Source organism: Marmota marmota, unplaced genomic scaffold, assembly GCF_001458135.2.
Source record: "Marmota marmota marmota unplaced genomic scaffold, marMar, whole genome shotgun sequence".
Classification (NCBI taxonomy): domain Eukaryota; kingdom Metazoa; phylum Chordata; class Mammalia; order Rodentia; family Sciuridae; genus Marmota; species Marmota marmota.
In genome coordinates this window covers 17,730,245-17,745,244 of record NW_026000142.1, presented here as the reverse complement: position 1 = coordinate 17,745,244, position 15,000 = coordinate 17,730,245, and the positions used below count along the sequence as shown (strand labels likewise).

Genomic DNA, 15,000 nt, shown 5'->3' with positions numbered 1-15,000 from the left:
TTTCTTCTTGTGTGGATCATGCATTTAGTATTTGTGTCTAAAAACTTTCTAAACCTAAGGCTGCAGAGCTTTTCTCCTTTGTTTTATTCTGGAATTGTATAGGTTAATGTTTTAAGTTTACAATCCAGTTCAAACTAAATTTATGTGAGACATGAGATATTGAGCTTAATTTTTTGAATGTTTTGTTTTTGAATATCCAATGGTTCCCATATTATTTGTTGAAAACAGTGTCTTTTCTCCCTTGAGTCACCTTTGTATCTTCATCAAAATCTTAGTCCATTCAGTCTGTGGTAACAAAATACTATCTGTTGGGTAGCTTATAAACAACAGAAAGCTAGTTTTTAGAGTTTGCTGTCTGGCGAGGGCCCTGTTCTTGGTTCATATATGGTGCCTTCTTGCTGTGTTCTCACTGTGGTAGAGGGTAAAGTGCTTGGGCCTGTTCTATATATAAGGGTACTATCCTAATCATGAGGGTGTCAGCATTAGGATCTGATCACCTCTCAAAAGACCCACCTTTAGCCACGCGACCAGCACGCCAGCTTCATAATAGAGGTTCAAAACATAGAAATTAACTAGTGAGTTCAAATTAAAGGGACATGACTCTCAATTTACCTTTTTCTTGCCCAGCTCAGAGATGGCTCCTCCCAGCTCCTGCCTCTAGCCATCTGATGTGGTAGCGAGGTTTACACAAGAGGCCAGCAAGAGAGAGAGAAAAAACGCCAGGGAATGAGCTTTTATTGGGGAACAAAAAATTCAGGGGAAAATTCTATCCAATGAAGGTCGAGGGGGGGCAGCATTCCAAGGTCAGGGTCAGTGATTGGTTTTCAGGTCAGTGGTCAGTCACACCCCCACACGGACAAGCCCTCACACCTGGGGAAGGGTGGGGAAGGCTCAGACACAGCTTGTCTAAGGGCCTCACACCCAGCCAGGGAGGTAGCTCAAATCACCTGCAAAAACGGCTTCCCACACCACCTCCTCATATCATTGTCTTGAGGGTAAGGAGTTCAAAATGTGACTCCCCACCCCCCCAGAGGGACACAAACATTCAAACCATAGCAGTCAAAAATCAGTTGACTGCATTTGTATGGATCTATTTCTTGACTCTATTTTGTTCTCTGTGTGTGTGTGCGTGTGCACATGGTATACATGTGCACACTCACACACATACATGTACCTTAACTCTGTATCTTATAGTTTATCTTGAAATTGAACAATGTGAGTCTTCATGTTTTGGTTTTCTTTAGGCTATTCTAGTTTTTTGACTTTCCATTTCCACTTCCATTTTGGAGTCACCTTTTGATATTTTCAAAAAACCTTGCTGGGACTTTGAATGGAATTGTGTTGACTGTATAGATAAAACTAGGAAGAACTGACATCTTAAAAATATTGAGTCTCCACCCTGTGAACATGGTACATCTTTTCATTGCTTCATTCTTCATTGACTTCTTCACCAGGACTTTATATTTTCAGCATACAGATCTTGCACATATTTTGTTAAATTTACACACAATGGCTTCATTTTTTGGTGTTGTCTTAAATGGTGGTCTTTTTTACATTTCAAATTCCAATTGTCTATTTCTAGTATAAGGAACACAACTGACCTCTGTATGTTGATCTTGTATCCTCAGACTTGGATAAATTCACTTTTTAATTCCAGGACTTAATTTTTGGATCTTTGATATTTTCCATATAGGCACTTAGGAATTATGTTATCTGTGAATAAAGACAAATATGTATACTTTCTTTTTTAAGCTTCCCTTATTCAGCTAACAAGGACTTTCAATATGATGTTGAATAGCAATGGTCAAGAGCATATCTTTGCTTTACTTTAAATCCTGGAATTTCCAAGTTTACCTATTTTTTGCATGTGGAAATTAAACTGTTTTAATAACATTTGATTTTAGACATAATTTTCCCACTGAATTGCTTTTTTCATCTTTGTGGGAAGTTGGTTGTCTACCTATTTATGAGTCTATTTCTAACTTCTCAATCCTGCTCCATTAGTCTAAACACCAACACCATACTGTCTGGATTACTATAGCTTTATGAAACTTAAAATTCAGGAATTTCAATCCCTTGAGTTTTTCTTGTCAAAGAAGTTTTGACTATTCTACATCTACTGCATTCCAAGTAAATTTTAGAATCAGTTTGTAAATTTTTACTAGAAAGCTTTCTGGGAGTTTGTATGGGATTGAGATGAATCCAGAGTTCAATTTAGGAAATATTCGCTTCCTATCAATATTAAATCATCCAAGCTGATTTTAGGGTGAAAACATTCAGTCCTTCACCACTAAGTGTACTTAAAACAGATATTCACTGGTGTTCTTTATCAGTGATTGATAAAGTTGAGAAAGTTCCCTTCTGAGAGTGCTTTTGAGGAATGGGTGATGGATTTTGTCAAGTGTTTATTCTTTATCTATTGAGACATTCATATAGTCTTTTTCTCTTTCAGCTATGGTTATGGTGAATCATAGTGATTGATTTTCAAATGTTAAAACAACATTGCATTCCTAGGATAAACTCCCCTTACTTATGAAGTATTATATTTATATATTGTCAAGTTTGATTTGCTTAGGGTTTTGTTTGGAATTTTTGCTTATAGATTTACAAGGGATATTGGTCTGTAGTCCCCCCCCACCTTCATTTTATGTTATTGCCTGCTTTTTTTTTTTTTTTTCCCATCAGGATAATGCTGTACCCTTCAATTTTTCTCACAGTGCATATTCAGTGAAGTCATGTTGGCTTGGAGTTTCCTTTGTGGAAACAATTTAAATTGAACATTTAATTTCTTGGAAGATACAGTGCTATTTGTGTTCTATATATCCTTTGGTGAGCTTTGATAGTTTGTCTTTCAAGGAATTTTAAAATTTTTATCTAAGTTGTTGAATTTATTACCATAAAAATGTTAACATTATTCAGTATTATCCTTTCAATACCTGTAACCTGTGGGATCTGTAGTAATGTCATCTAAATCCCACTATTGGTAATTTCGTCTTTTCTCTGTTTTTCTGATCAATCAAATGATTTATAATTTTTTTACTACTATTATACTCATTTTCTCTTTTATGTTACCTTTCATCATTGTTTATTATTTACCTTGTTATTATTTCTTTTATTCTATTTTCTTTTGTTTAAATTTATCCTATTTTTCTAGTCATCTAGTGAAAGCTGAGGGTCTGAGACCTTTCTTTTTCAATATAGGTATTTGGCATTATGAAATTTCCCCTACTATTGTGCCAGTTTCATTCACAAATTTCAATATGTTGAGTTTTAATTTTCTCTCATTTCAAAATACTTTCTGATTACCCTTTTGATTCTTCTTTGATTCATGGATTATTTAGAAATGAGTTTTTTAATTTTAGATATCTTTCTGTCATTGATTTCTAACTTCATTGTGTGAAGAGACAATATAATTTTGTATGGTTAGAGTTCTTCTAAATTTATTGAGAATCACACAATCAGAATATAGGTTATATTAGAAAATGTTCTGTATGTGTTTGAGAAGAGTTTGCATTTGGCTATAGTTGGGTAAAGTGATTGATAAATGTCAGGTCAGGTTGGATGATAGCTGTGTTACAATCTTCTTCTACATATTCACTAATTTCCCCTTTATTTGTTTATAAGTTATTGAGAGAGGAATACTAACATCTCAGGCTATAATAGCAAGGTACAATATTGGATTTTTCTATTTTTTTTGTAGTTCCATCAGATTTTGCTTCATTTACTTTTAATCTCTCTTATTAGATGCATAAACATTTAGAATGCTATCTCCTATTGATTAATTGAGACTTTTAACATTATGAAATAACTTTCCTTATTGCTTTTCATATTTTTTTTGCTATGAAATATACTTTGCCTAGTATTAATATGCATTTTAGAGCTTTCTTTAGATTACTGTTAGCATGGTATATCTTTTTACATTTTGCTATTTTAGCCTCTTCTTTATATTTAAGATGTGTTTATTGTAGGCAACATATGCTTAGTTCTTATTTTTTAAGCCCAACCTGATGATCTCTGCCTTTTAATTGAGATATTTAGACAGTTTTCATTAAATGTGATGATTGATATCATTAGGTGTAAATATGTTATCTTGCTATTTGCTTTATGCTTCTCCCTCATTATTTTTAAAGGTTTATTTTTTTCTAGATAGTCATCTGTTTATATTATGTACTTAATTTGCCTACACTTATTTATTTGCATCCTGCTTGGAATTTCTTTACATCATGAACCTAAGAATCTGTGATCATTGTGAATTCTTGATAATTCTTAGCTAATGTGTCACATAAATATCACCTTTACTCCATTTTCTCTAATCATAACTTTCTGCCCATATTCTCTAGTTTTAAAAATCTTGTTAGGCACATGTTGACTTTTTTCAGATAATTTAGGCTTATAATTAGTGAGGAGAATTTTAAAATGCATATGCATATAGAATGCCAGTGGTGGATAAAATATTGTATGTTCTGTTATTTCTTGCTTAGAAATTATACATTTAAATTTTAGAAAATTTAGAATGAGTATAGATATATTAGATGCTAATATTAGCAGTTAATTTTATAGTTGAACTTCAGACTGGAGATTAGGTAATTTGTCTAAGAATGTATATTTAGGACAAAATAAGTTTGTTTTTCAAATGAACTAAATCCTTTAATATCTTTTGCTTCAAAATATTTATGGGTATTGACATGTGCTATAATGTGAGACTGCATCCCCCCACTTTAATTCATAAATTTAAGTCCTAGCCCTTTTTACCTCAGAGTGTGGCTATATTTGGAGATAGTTCTTTTAAAGAGGTAATTAAGAAACAAATATGAGGTCATTAGCGTGGGCCTTAATCCAGTATGACTGGTGTTCTTATAAGAAGAGGAGATTAGGCACAGACATGTATATAGAGAAATACCCTGATAAAACTAGTAAACTAGATATCAATCTGGTAAACTAGAAGACAATGACCCTTATAAGAGAGGCTTCTGAAGAAATCAACTCTGCCAACAACTTAATCTTGGATTTACAGCCTGCAGGACTATAAGGAAATAAATTTCTATTCTTTAAACCATGCAGTTTGTGGTACTTTGTTATAGCAGCTCTAGCAAACTAATACAACATCTTAATTTTTTTATTATTATCCCTAGGGAACATATATTTTATGAAAGGCGAAGACTTTCTTGTGTTCATATGTCTTCTCTGTATAATTTTGGAAACTGTTAGATCAGATACAAAATCTGTTTTGTTCAGCTGCTTCTGTCCTGTGTTTTTCTATTCCTTATAGGTACTTGAGACATGCTATTTTTCTATTGGGATGTTCTATCTCTTCCTATAGATTTATTATATTCGTCTAATGAAGAATTTTATTGGAATTAAGGTCCATTATTAACTTGGTTGGATTGTTTACTATTAAATATAATGGCAATAATTTAGGTGTATTTGAAAATAACAGTTATAGTGTGTCTGTCTACTTGCATATTTATCCAGGATGTAAGTCTATATGCGGGAGAGTAGTATGCTGCTATTTGAGGTTTCCAGGATAGCTTAAATAATGACCTAGTGGCCTATATTTTTTATAGGTTCTAAAAGTTTCTAATGTTACACTGGGAAATAAAAGAGGCTTACTAACATTTAATTTTCATTTGCTTTGTGGGAACATCTATGTAATCCTACAAGGTAAATATTCTTGGTTATTATTTCCACCGGCAAGCAGTTTTTCTTTTCATTTATATACTGCCTTTTGCCATACAGATTTTGTCATATTTCTTAAGTTCATTTGGTTATAAAGTTACTTTAAAATATCAAACTCATCAATCATATATTTCCTGGACTTCCATAATATAACTTGACTCTTAAATTTACAGTTCTTTTGCTGAGTATAATTTAGCTTTTAAATTTATAGATCTTCTTTCTGGACAGATCAAGCTGTTCAATGTTTGAATAATGTATTCTTGATAAAGGACAGAGTGGGTTTTTATAAAGAACATGACTGACAACACCTTGACCTGATCAGGATAATTTCAAGTTGAAATTTGAGAGGAGAAAGAAATACTGATAAAACTAGTGAACTAGGTATCATGAAAGGCAGTGGTTATAAAGAAGGACCCAGAACAGCACTATGGCTTCTGGTATTTATCTTCTACTTCACAGAGATGCTGGTGTTAAAGTAAATCTGAAATTTTAATAGAAGGCAAATACGTTTTCTAGTTATATAAATTTACATGAACATTCTATATTCCGAAGTATCCCTGAAGCTTGATGAGTAAGTATCATTATTTTGTATTTTATGGTTTGGTTTTGGAATATATGTCATATGACAATATTTGTTGACAGTAAACAATGTTTTAAAATATTATAAATATGTTTATAATGTGAGTAGAGTAAATGCAGTTACAGTGGGAAGGAACATAAATTTCACTGAATCCTATCTAATACAAGACAAGGGAACATAATCTTATGTCAAGAAGAGGTCTTCACAAAGGAAGTTGTTAAACATAATGGTAAAAATTTGGGGATTTTGGGTGGTGATAAGTGGAAAGAAAAGCAGAAATTCTGTTCTTATGGAACCAGGGTTTAGTTTCTTAAATGTAGGACAGAACATTTTAATTTCTAAGGTTATCTCCAACCCTATTCTCTGTTAATGCAAATAAGGTTGATATTTTTGAAACGTGGGATGAAAAAGTTTTCTTTCCCAAATCTAGTATGTATGAGAATTGAATGGAGCTGGGTTTGTTGGCACACACCTGTAATCCCAGTGACTTGGGAGGCTGAGGCAGGAGGATTGCAAGTTCAAAGCCACCTCAGCAATTTAGCAAGACTCTAAGCAACTGGATGAGTTCCCATCTCAAAATAAATAAAAAAAGAAAAAGGTCTGGGGATATGACTTGGGTGGTTAGGCTGTTCTGGGTTCAATCCTTGGTTACCACTGCCCCCCCCCCCCCAAAAAAAAAAAGAAAAGAAAAAAATTGAATGGAACATTTGTTAAACTGTATATATCTGAGATCAGAAATTCTGATTTAATTTTGAAGTAGGACCTAGCAGTCTACATTTTATGTTTTAGATTGAGGATTCCGTGTTATTCTTTAGATAAAGTAAGTTTATTAAAATATCATTCTTTTGCATTTTATGGTTTGGTCTTGGAATATATGTCATATAGACAATCTTTATTAACAGTAAACAATGCTTTAAATATTATAAATATTTTTATAATGTGAGTAGAGTAAATGCAATTACTTTATAACATTTGCTGCTGTAATTTAGGGTGTTGTGAAGAAAGGGAAAGTGGTACGTAAATGAATGAGGGCAATAATTGAAGTCAGCAATTCTACATGAATTTGTTATTTTAGATCCTCAGGGAAGCAGATACCAAGATATGGGGTAAGAAGTGAGAGATAAAGGGGAGGAGGGGAAGGCATAGGGAATATTTAGATTACTGTGAAATCTGACACTTTGTAGAAGTTGAGTGAAGGAAAATGGATGGGGTTCCGTGATACAGGCCTGAGCAAATCTAAGCCCGTCCAATGGTCAACTCTGATGTGACAACAAAAAAGTCCATTGTTGACCAGACACAGCCAGACCCTGGCTCCCTCAGAGTTCACAGTCATGGACATCTTTGTGGACAGAATGTGGCCTCTGCTCCAGCACTGTGGCACATCCTAAGTGCTGGAACTCCCAGCTCCCCCACTCCTCCTGACAGGCACCTCCTGAAGGGAAGCAGAGCAGTGCACATTCCTGGCTGCCACATATTTTTTGATGCTGACCGAGTGCGAATGCATCTTGGAGGCATAATTGGACATCATCTATGCTGATTTCCTTTGGCTTCTGTTTTTTTGCTTCTACTTTTATTGTTTTAAGTCTCTCCGATTCCATTTAGTCCCACACATTTTTCCTCCTCCACCCATCAGGTGTATGATGTGAATGATTCTATTCATGTATGATTTTGTTTATATTGATTCAAAAATAAATACCCTTTGTTAGGATGTGATGGTTAAAAACTGCTCTGTAAAGATATGGGATTTTAACAACTCAAGAGTCTTTCATGTTCTTCCTCTAGTCTGGCACCAAGAAGAACTTTCTCGGATTAACCAGTGTCTCACTGGAGCTGAAAGGAAGGCTGCTTTGTGTGAACTTTTGGAAAAAGAGACCCAGATAATTGCTTCCATTGGGAGACACAGATCCATTGCTTATTTGGAAAGAGAGGAATCAGAAAAACAAGTTTTTTTGAATAAGGTTAGTGAAGAAACTGTTATTTCAATATGAATGTATCTGGAGTTTAAAAATGTGTAATCATGATCTAAAAGGACAGAATTGTAAGAATTTGCATGAATTTTGTTTAGCATTTTGATGGCTTATTTCTTTAAGTTCCATATATTTAATTCTTGTGTAGCTGTATATGTTAGTCACAGCCAAGAATAAAGAATGATAAGTAACACAAAAGGAACGTGTTCTTAACTAAAGGGATTTGATCATGAAGGAAAAGATGGCGACACCTTCCTTGTGTCTCTATTCATTTAAATTTAGGCTGGCTGTGTGAAGTAGATAAGTTGCACACTCTGGTGAAATGCATGGTATGAAAATCACAGAACATCAGGGTCTGGGGTACTCTGATAGTAAGCAGCCTGGGGAAAATAACTCAAGTCTGGTGTCTTACTTGGGGCTCACTATACCATCAACTGACCCAAAGGGTTTATGATTATTGAAAACCATGAAAAAATTCAGTTAAGGGGAAAACTAAAGTAATTACCCTTTTGTGGTCAAACTGCCTGTTTGATATTGAATAGCTTGTTTCCATAGTAACACAGTTCCTTTTATAAACCTGATCTTTCCAAACAATTAAAAGCCAATCCAGCCAGAAGAAAAGGATGAATTTCTCCAATAGATTAGCCTGTAGTGATTCTAGTTTTGTGGTTCTTATTTTTTGAGAACATTTGCTCTTAAAAACTATATATATATATAGTTTATCTATATAGTTTATGAGTATATATGTATATATATATGTGTGTGTGTATATATATGTATACATATATATACACATGTGTGTGTGTATATATGTATGTATGTATATATATACTTTAAATGACCTCCTATTATTTTACTTATACACTATTTAATCCCAGTTTATTTTGGCTTTTGCTACAGTTACAGGTCCAGGCCAAACCTATAAGAGCTTTCAAATCATCTATGCAGCTTCCTACTAGCATTGTCCCTTGGATACCTCAAGAGTGCACCTCAAAATGAAGTAGCAACCCTAAGTCATATCATTTCACCATTTTTTACCCTCCTCACCTCCATACAGATCCTATTCTATAGCACTGGTATAACCTTTCTTAGGAATGTTTCATCATCTACTCATTTGCTCTAGACAGTTGCCTAGTTGGTGTTCTTTCTTCCCCATCTGGCTACAAACCTCTTTTATTTCTATTACTTTAATATCTCCTTAATTCTGCATTTTTTCCTTTCTGACTCACTATCATTGAGTACAGAGAAATGACTCTTTTGTGGCATCCTGATAACCTTGCCTGTAACAAGTAGGCCACACAGGCAAAGACTTGGAGCACAGCTATTGTGAGACTTGTCAGAATGCCTTCGGATCCTCCTGGAACAGGAAAGGAGAAGGGTAGCAGCTCCAGTTTCCTGCCTCCCCATTTTCCCTGAGAGAATGTCACAAGATAGGCCTTGCCTTTTCTTGTCCATAAAATTGACACTTATTTGATGGACTCTGGATTTTATTCTCACCTGGATTATTTTATGTTTCCAAGTTGGACTATTGCCTCTAGTCTAAACTTCTCAGTTCCCTCCTCCAACATCTACACCAGGGCCATAGTGACCTCACTAAACACACCTCTGATCCTGTCCTTCCCCATTGCCCTGAGAGAGCAGTGCTTCTTCTCATGATCTGTGATATCTCCCTCATCCACTGTTTCCCTGTCACCACAAACACTGCCCCAGCCATGCTCAATTACTTGCATGTCCCCAGAAGGACCTCATATCCTCATTATGCTTTTGCATCTGAGGCTGCCTCTACATGAAACATCCTTTCCCTTCTTCTGTAGTAGCCAGCTACTCACCCTGTAAAACAGGCTCAGATGTCCCTTCTTCCAAAGAGGACCTGCTGATTCTCCTACTAGCCTGCACTGGGACTAGCTGTCCTGGGACTCTGTCTCACCTTTGTCTTTGTATGCAGTGGCCATGTTTTGCTGTCTGTATTGAATGTCTGAATTCTTCCTAGATTCTGCACTTCTTAAGGCAGGAGATGTCTTTCATCTCTGTATCCTTATGTCTTAGTACATTCCTTATCACAGTATCAAGAAATGTTTGTGGAGAATGGCAGGGAGGAGAACCAAGGAACAGATATAATGGTGTGCAATTTTACATTTCAAATATCATCAAGAAATTGTGTAGATTCTGTCATTTAAAATTCTTGAATATCTTTATTCTGAGAAAGAAGACTCTACCGTAGGGAAAGCTGTAATACTCATATTTATTGTCATATTTCAAACAAAGCTTCTTCCTGTAGCAGGTTGCTTTTACTTGCATTCAAGTTTCAGCTCTGGAAACTCTTCTGATGTGTCTGATCATTAATCTCACCAGAGAGACTAGCATGAATCCAGGAAACATGGGTGTTTCCATGAGCTGGAGGCTTCTAAGTGCTAGGGGACAGGAAGATGGGTGGCACCTATCCTTTCTTACTTGAGGCTGATCCATCTCCAAGATGTTCCATATGTGCTATCATTGCTGCTTTCAATTTCCTATGAACTGCTGGAAATTCTGCTGTTCTAAATACTTGTACAATGCCTGTTCCTCTTTATGTGATGACTGTCTCACGTTCCAGTCCCCATGTCCAAAGCATCATCTCTAAACATTTTTTGAAATTATATAGAACTCATCAGTGGGTCAAAGCCCAACATGTAAAAGTGACTTCAGAGCCAGTTGATTACCCTGACCCTTTCTCACGAAGTATAGCATGTTAAGAGCTCTTTATGTAAATTTCATTTAAAAAGCAGATAAAATGGAGAAATTTTGTTTACAAGGATTCCTGTGAGGAAGGAAGACCTTTTTTTTTAATACTTGATAAGTTTTTGACATAGAATTTTAGGTCCTAAAGAATCCTGTGTGTTATAAAGAATTGCTGTGTGTTAGGAAAATAGGAAGTTTTTGATTTATTTTGTTGTTGTTTTGGAAGAGGAGAAGGAACCAGATAAGTGAGCTGGATTTGTAAGGCTGTAAGGCTGATGTAAGGCTGATGCGGGGTACCACAGAGAAGAAAGACCAGAAAATTGAGGGAAAGATTTAAATGTTAGCCACAAGAAATCAAAGGAAGGTTTCTTGTGGGTCACAGATTTCAGAATTGGAGTTCTAATCCTATAGACACCCAAGATGAGAAACCAGTTGATCTCAATTCCCAGGTTAAGTTCAGAGGCAGTGTACATTTTAGCTAGTTTTGACCAAAATGTTATTTTGGCTAAGAAAAACAAACCATATAATGGAACACTTACACTTGAGAACAATCCCCAGTGTAATCTCATAATCTTTGGAAATACAGAGTAACTATGACTTTTAGCCTGTTGCAGTAAATTAAAAATCTGTTGCTACTATAATGCAAAATAAGTTTTATCTTTTTGTATATGTTGCCATACTGAACATCTAAAAAGCAAGATAAATTTTATAAAGTCTTTGTTGTAAATACTTATACAAGATTCCTGTCCACCTCCCCCATGCTATGCCTGGTGTTGTCTCTGATATTCAGGTGGAGTTGGTGTTGATTTAAAAAATGTTCATTGAAGTAACTTCTTATTCTATGGGATTTTTTTTATTGCTAAGAAAAAATAGTTTAAAATTAGTACTTGAAGCTAGACAAGATGTCAAAACTAACAAACAACCAGAGACATATTACAAATATTCAGATCTACATTTTTTAGCATCATAACATACAGATACTTAAACAGAAACAGAAATATTTGCTTTCTTATAGTTTGGAAATAACTTTAGAAAATAAAACTTTATGTATTGGTTTTAGTTTAAGTTCACTGAGTCCAAATACTTTGTGGTCCATTGAAATAATATTTTATGTTTTATCTTTTTATCCTGAACATAGAATTTCTCTGAATAATGAATGATATGATTTTAAATTGATCCAACCAAGTAAGTTATAATGAATTTCTATGCTGGGTTTTCAATTTTTTTTAGGTTTTCTTTTTTTAGTTGTCAATGGACCTTTATTTTATTTATTTATATGTGGAGCGGAGAATGGAACCCAGTGCCTCACACATGCTAGGCAAGTGCTCTACCACTGAGCCACAACACCAGCCCCATAAGTTTTTATTCTTGCTAAGTGACTTACTCTAAATATTTTTCAAAGCATTAAATAATTTGTAATTTTAACACATCAAACATTGACTTCCACAGGTTGTCAGATATTAAAAGCCTATAGGTTGACAGAGGTGAAGAAATTCAGGTCAAGAAATTTGAAAGAAAAATCATCAGCTGGTTTCTAATGTATCTTGGATGCTCTTTACCCACTCTGCATCAAGAGATCATTTGAATTTTGTAAGAGGTTTCCCCTAGAGTATGGGCCATTTATTTCTTTGATTCTCTTTGATTCATACACCACTTCTTATAGCCACAAGCTTAAGAAACTGCAATTCACGTCAGCTGTGTCATTTAAATGCTTTTTCTCCATACCCAGGTCCCCAGCAGCTAATGGGACAGGAAAATGCATCCAGCTCTTTGTGAACATGGCAAGAAACAGGGGTGTCTCTGTGGATGAATAAAACCCCTTTGCTGTATAAAAGAAAGGTTGATCACCACCCAGTGGCTTTTGAGGGGTTAAGCTTGTGCTTGCTTTGTGCCCTTAGGGACTTGAGAATTAATTTAGGAGGAAGAAAAAGCCCACTCTCACAGTGTGGCCATTTCTTCTCTTTTGTGGAGGCCTGCTGCTCTCAAGGTTTTTGTTATCTTTCCACCTTCCCTTCCCTGAAATGCGTCTTCCTGCTGTTCTTCTGTTCCTCTGTCCCAGAGTCTGTGCTGTCTCATTTGTTGGCAGCTAAATGGAATTTATTACGCTTCATTTTCTGAAGCAATTTAAGAACATGATTGTTGTACAGTTCTTATTATAGCCAAAGCATTCAAAGAAAAAAGGAAGTAGGAAAGAGAAATAAGCAAAGTTGACATTTTTCTGCGACAGAGTGAAAAACACCTTAAGACCTAAAATCAAAGAAACTTACTCTTAAAGACAGTCTATCAGTGTTGGCAGAAATACGCCCAAGAATAAAAACATCTTTGCTAAATGGATTTTTTAATATTATTTCCATTAGCTCTAGGGAACTGGAACTTCAGATCTGGGACTCTCTGGTTTTATCACTCAGTTCTCTTTATTTTATTAACTCCTAGTTATTCTTCAGTTTTCCTCTTAGACACTGTTTTCTTTTCACCAGCCTAGTGCTTTATAGCAACCCATAGTTATCTACTAACCTGTAGTCATTTACTCCATTCACCCTTTCTTTTATTTTTTTAACATCTATTTTATTTTTATGTGGTGCTGAGGATCAAACCCAGTGCCTCCTGCATGCTAGGCGAGCGCTCTACCTCTGAGCCACAACCCTGGCCCTCACTCTTTCTTTTAATTACTTATTTTCTTAACTTTCCATCCCATAAGATTTGAGAGTTCTTGACATCAGGACAGTATTTTATTTACTCACTGTACTCACAGTACTCACATAGTACTATTTAGTAAACATAGTAAATATTTGTTGAATGAATGAATGAATAAATAATTTAGGCCTGAGAAATATTTAGAATTTTATGAAGAATTTATTTCTTTTTTTTTTTTGTCTTCCAAATTAACTTTTATTCTATAAGCTGTTTATTATAATAAATATTTGTTTTCACACAAAGTAGAATTTTAAAACATTTAAATGAAAGCATCAATTACAACATATTTTATTTTTACATAAAAGCATCCTCTGAAATTAATAATCTTGAAATACTAGATAAAACTCCACAGATTTTCTGTTATATATGATAAACTAATTGGTAATTATTCAGGGTAGTGAGTCAGACTTTTCTTTGGATATCTTAGAATAATAGAAAATAGAATATGCATTATTTAAACCAATTGATAATATACCAATATATGTTTACATAATCTTGGGAACCATTCAACTTCACATAGAAAACACTGTAATTTCTGCATAGCTAAAATATCACTAGCAAAGAGACAAAAGAATTTTATTGTTCCCATAATAAAATGCATGAAATCAACTCCATGCAGTTTTATGGCTATGAACAATTTTTTTTTAAATTTTTATTGGTTGTTCAAAACATTGTAAAGCTCTTGACATATCATATTTCATACATTAGATTCAAGTTGGTTATGAACTCCCAATTTTACCCCAAATACAGATTGCAGAATCACATCGGTTACACATCCACATTTTTACATAATGCCCTATTAGTAACTGTTGTATTCTGCTACCTTTCCTATCCTCTACCATCCCCCCTCCCTCCCCTCCCATCTTCTCTCTCTACCCCATCCACTGTAATTCATATCTCTCCTTGTTTATTTTCCCATTCCCCTCACAACCTCTTATATGTAATTTTGTATAACAATGAGGGTCTCCCTCCATTACCATGCAATTTCCCTTTTCTCTCCCTTTCCATCCCACCTCATGTACTGTTTTAATGTTAATCTTTTCTTCCTGCTCTTCCTCCCTGCTCTGTTCTTAGTTGCTCTCATTATATCAAAGAAGACATTTGGTATTTGTTTTTTAGGGATTGGCTAGCTTCACTAAGCATAATCTGCTCTAGTGCCATCCATTTCCCTGCAAATTCTATGATTTTGTCATTTTTTAGTGCTGCGTAATACTCCATGGTGTATAAATGCCACATTTTTTTTATCCATTCATCTATTGAAGGGCATCTGGGTTGGTTCCACAGTCTAGCAATTGTGAATTGTGCTGCTATGAACATCGATGTAGCAGTATCCCTGTAGTACGCTCTTTTAAGGTCTTCAGGGAA

The 15,000-nt window shown here is 34.8% G+C and overlaps 1 protein-coding gene across 4 annotated transcripts in view; it reads left to right on the top strand.

The window, feature by feature from the left end:
* Iqub (IQ motif and ubiquitin domain containing) overlaps window positions 1–15,000 on the top strand; it is a 79,122-nt gene that overhangs the window by 31,875 nt on the left and 32,247 nt on the right. For all 4 annotated transcript variants that reach the window (XM_048786048.1, XM_048786049.1, XM_048786050.1 and 1 more), the window contains one exon: window positions 8,039–8,214. In XM_048786048.1, coding sequence (XP_048642005.1) covers window positions 8,039–8,214 — 176 coding nt within the window. The remainder of the gene's footprint in view (window positions 1–8,038; window positions 8,215–15,000) is intronic.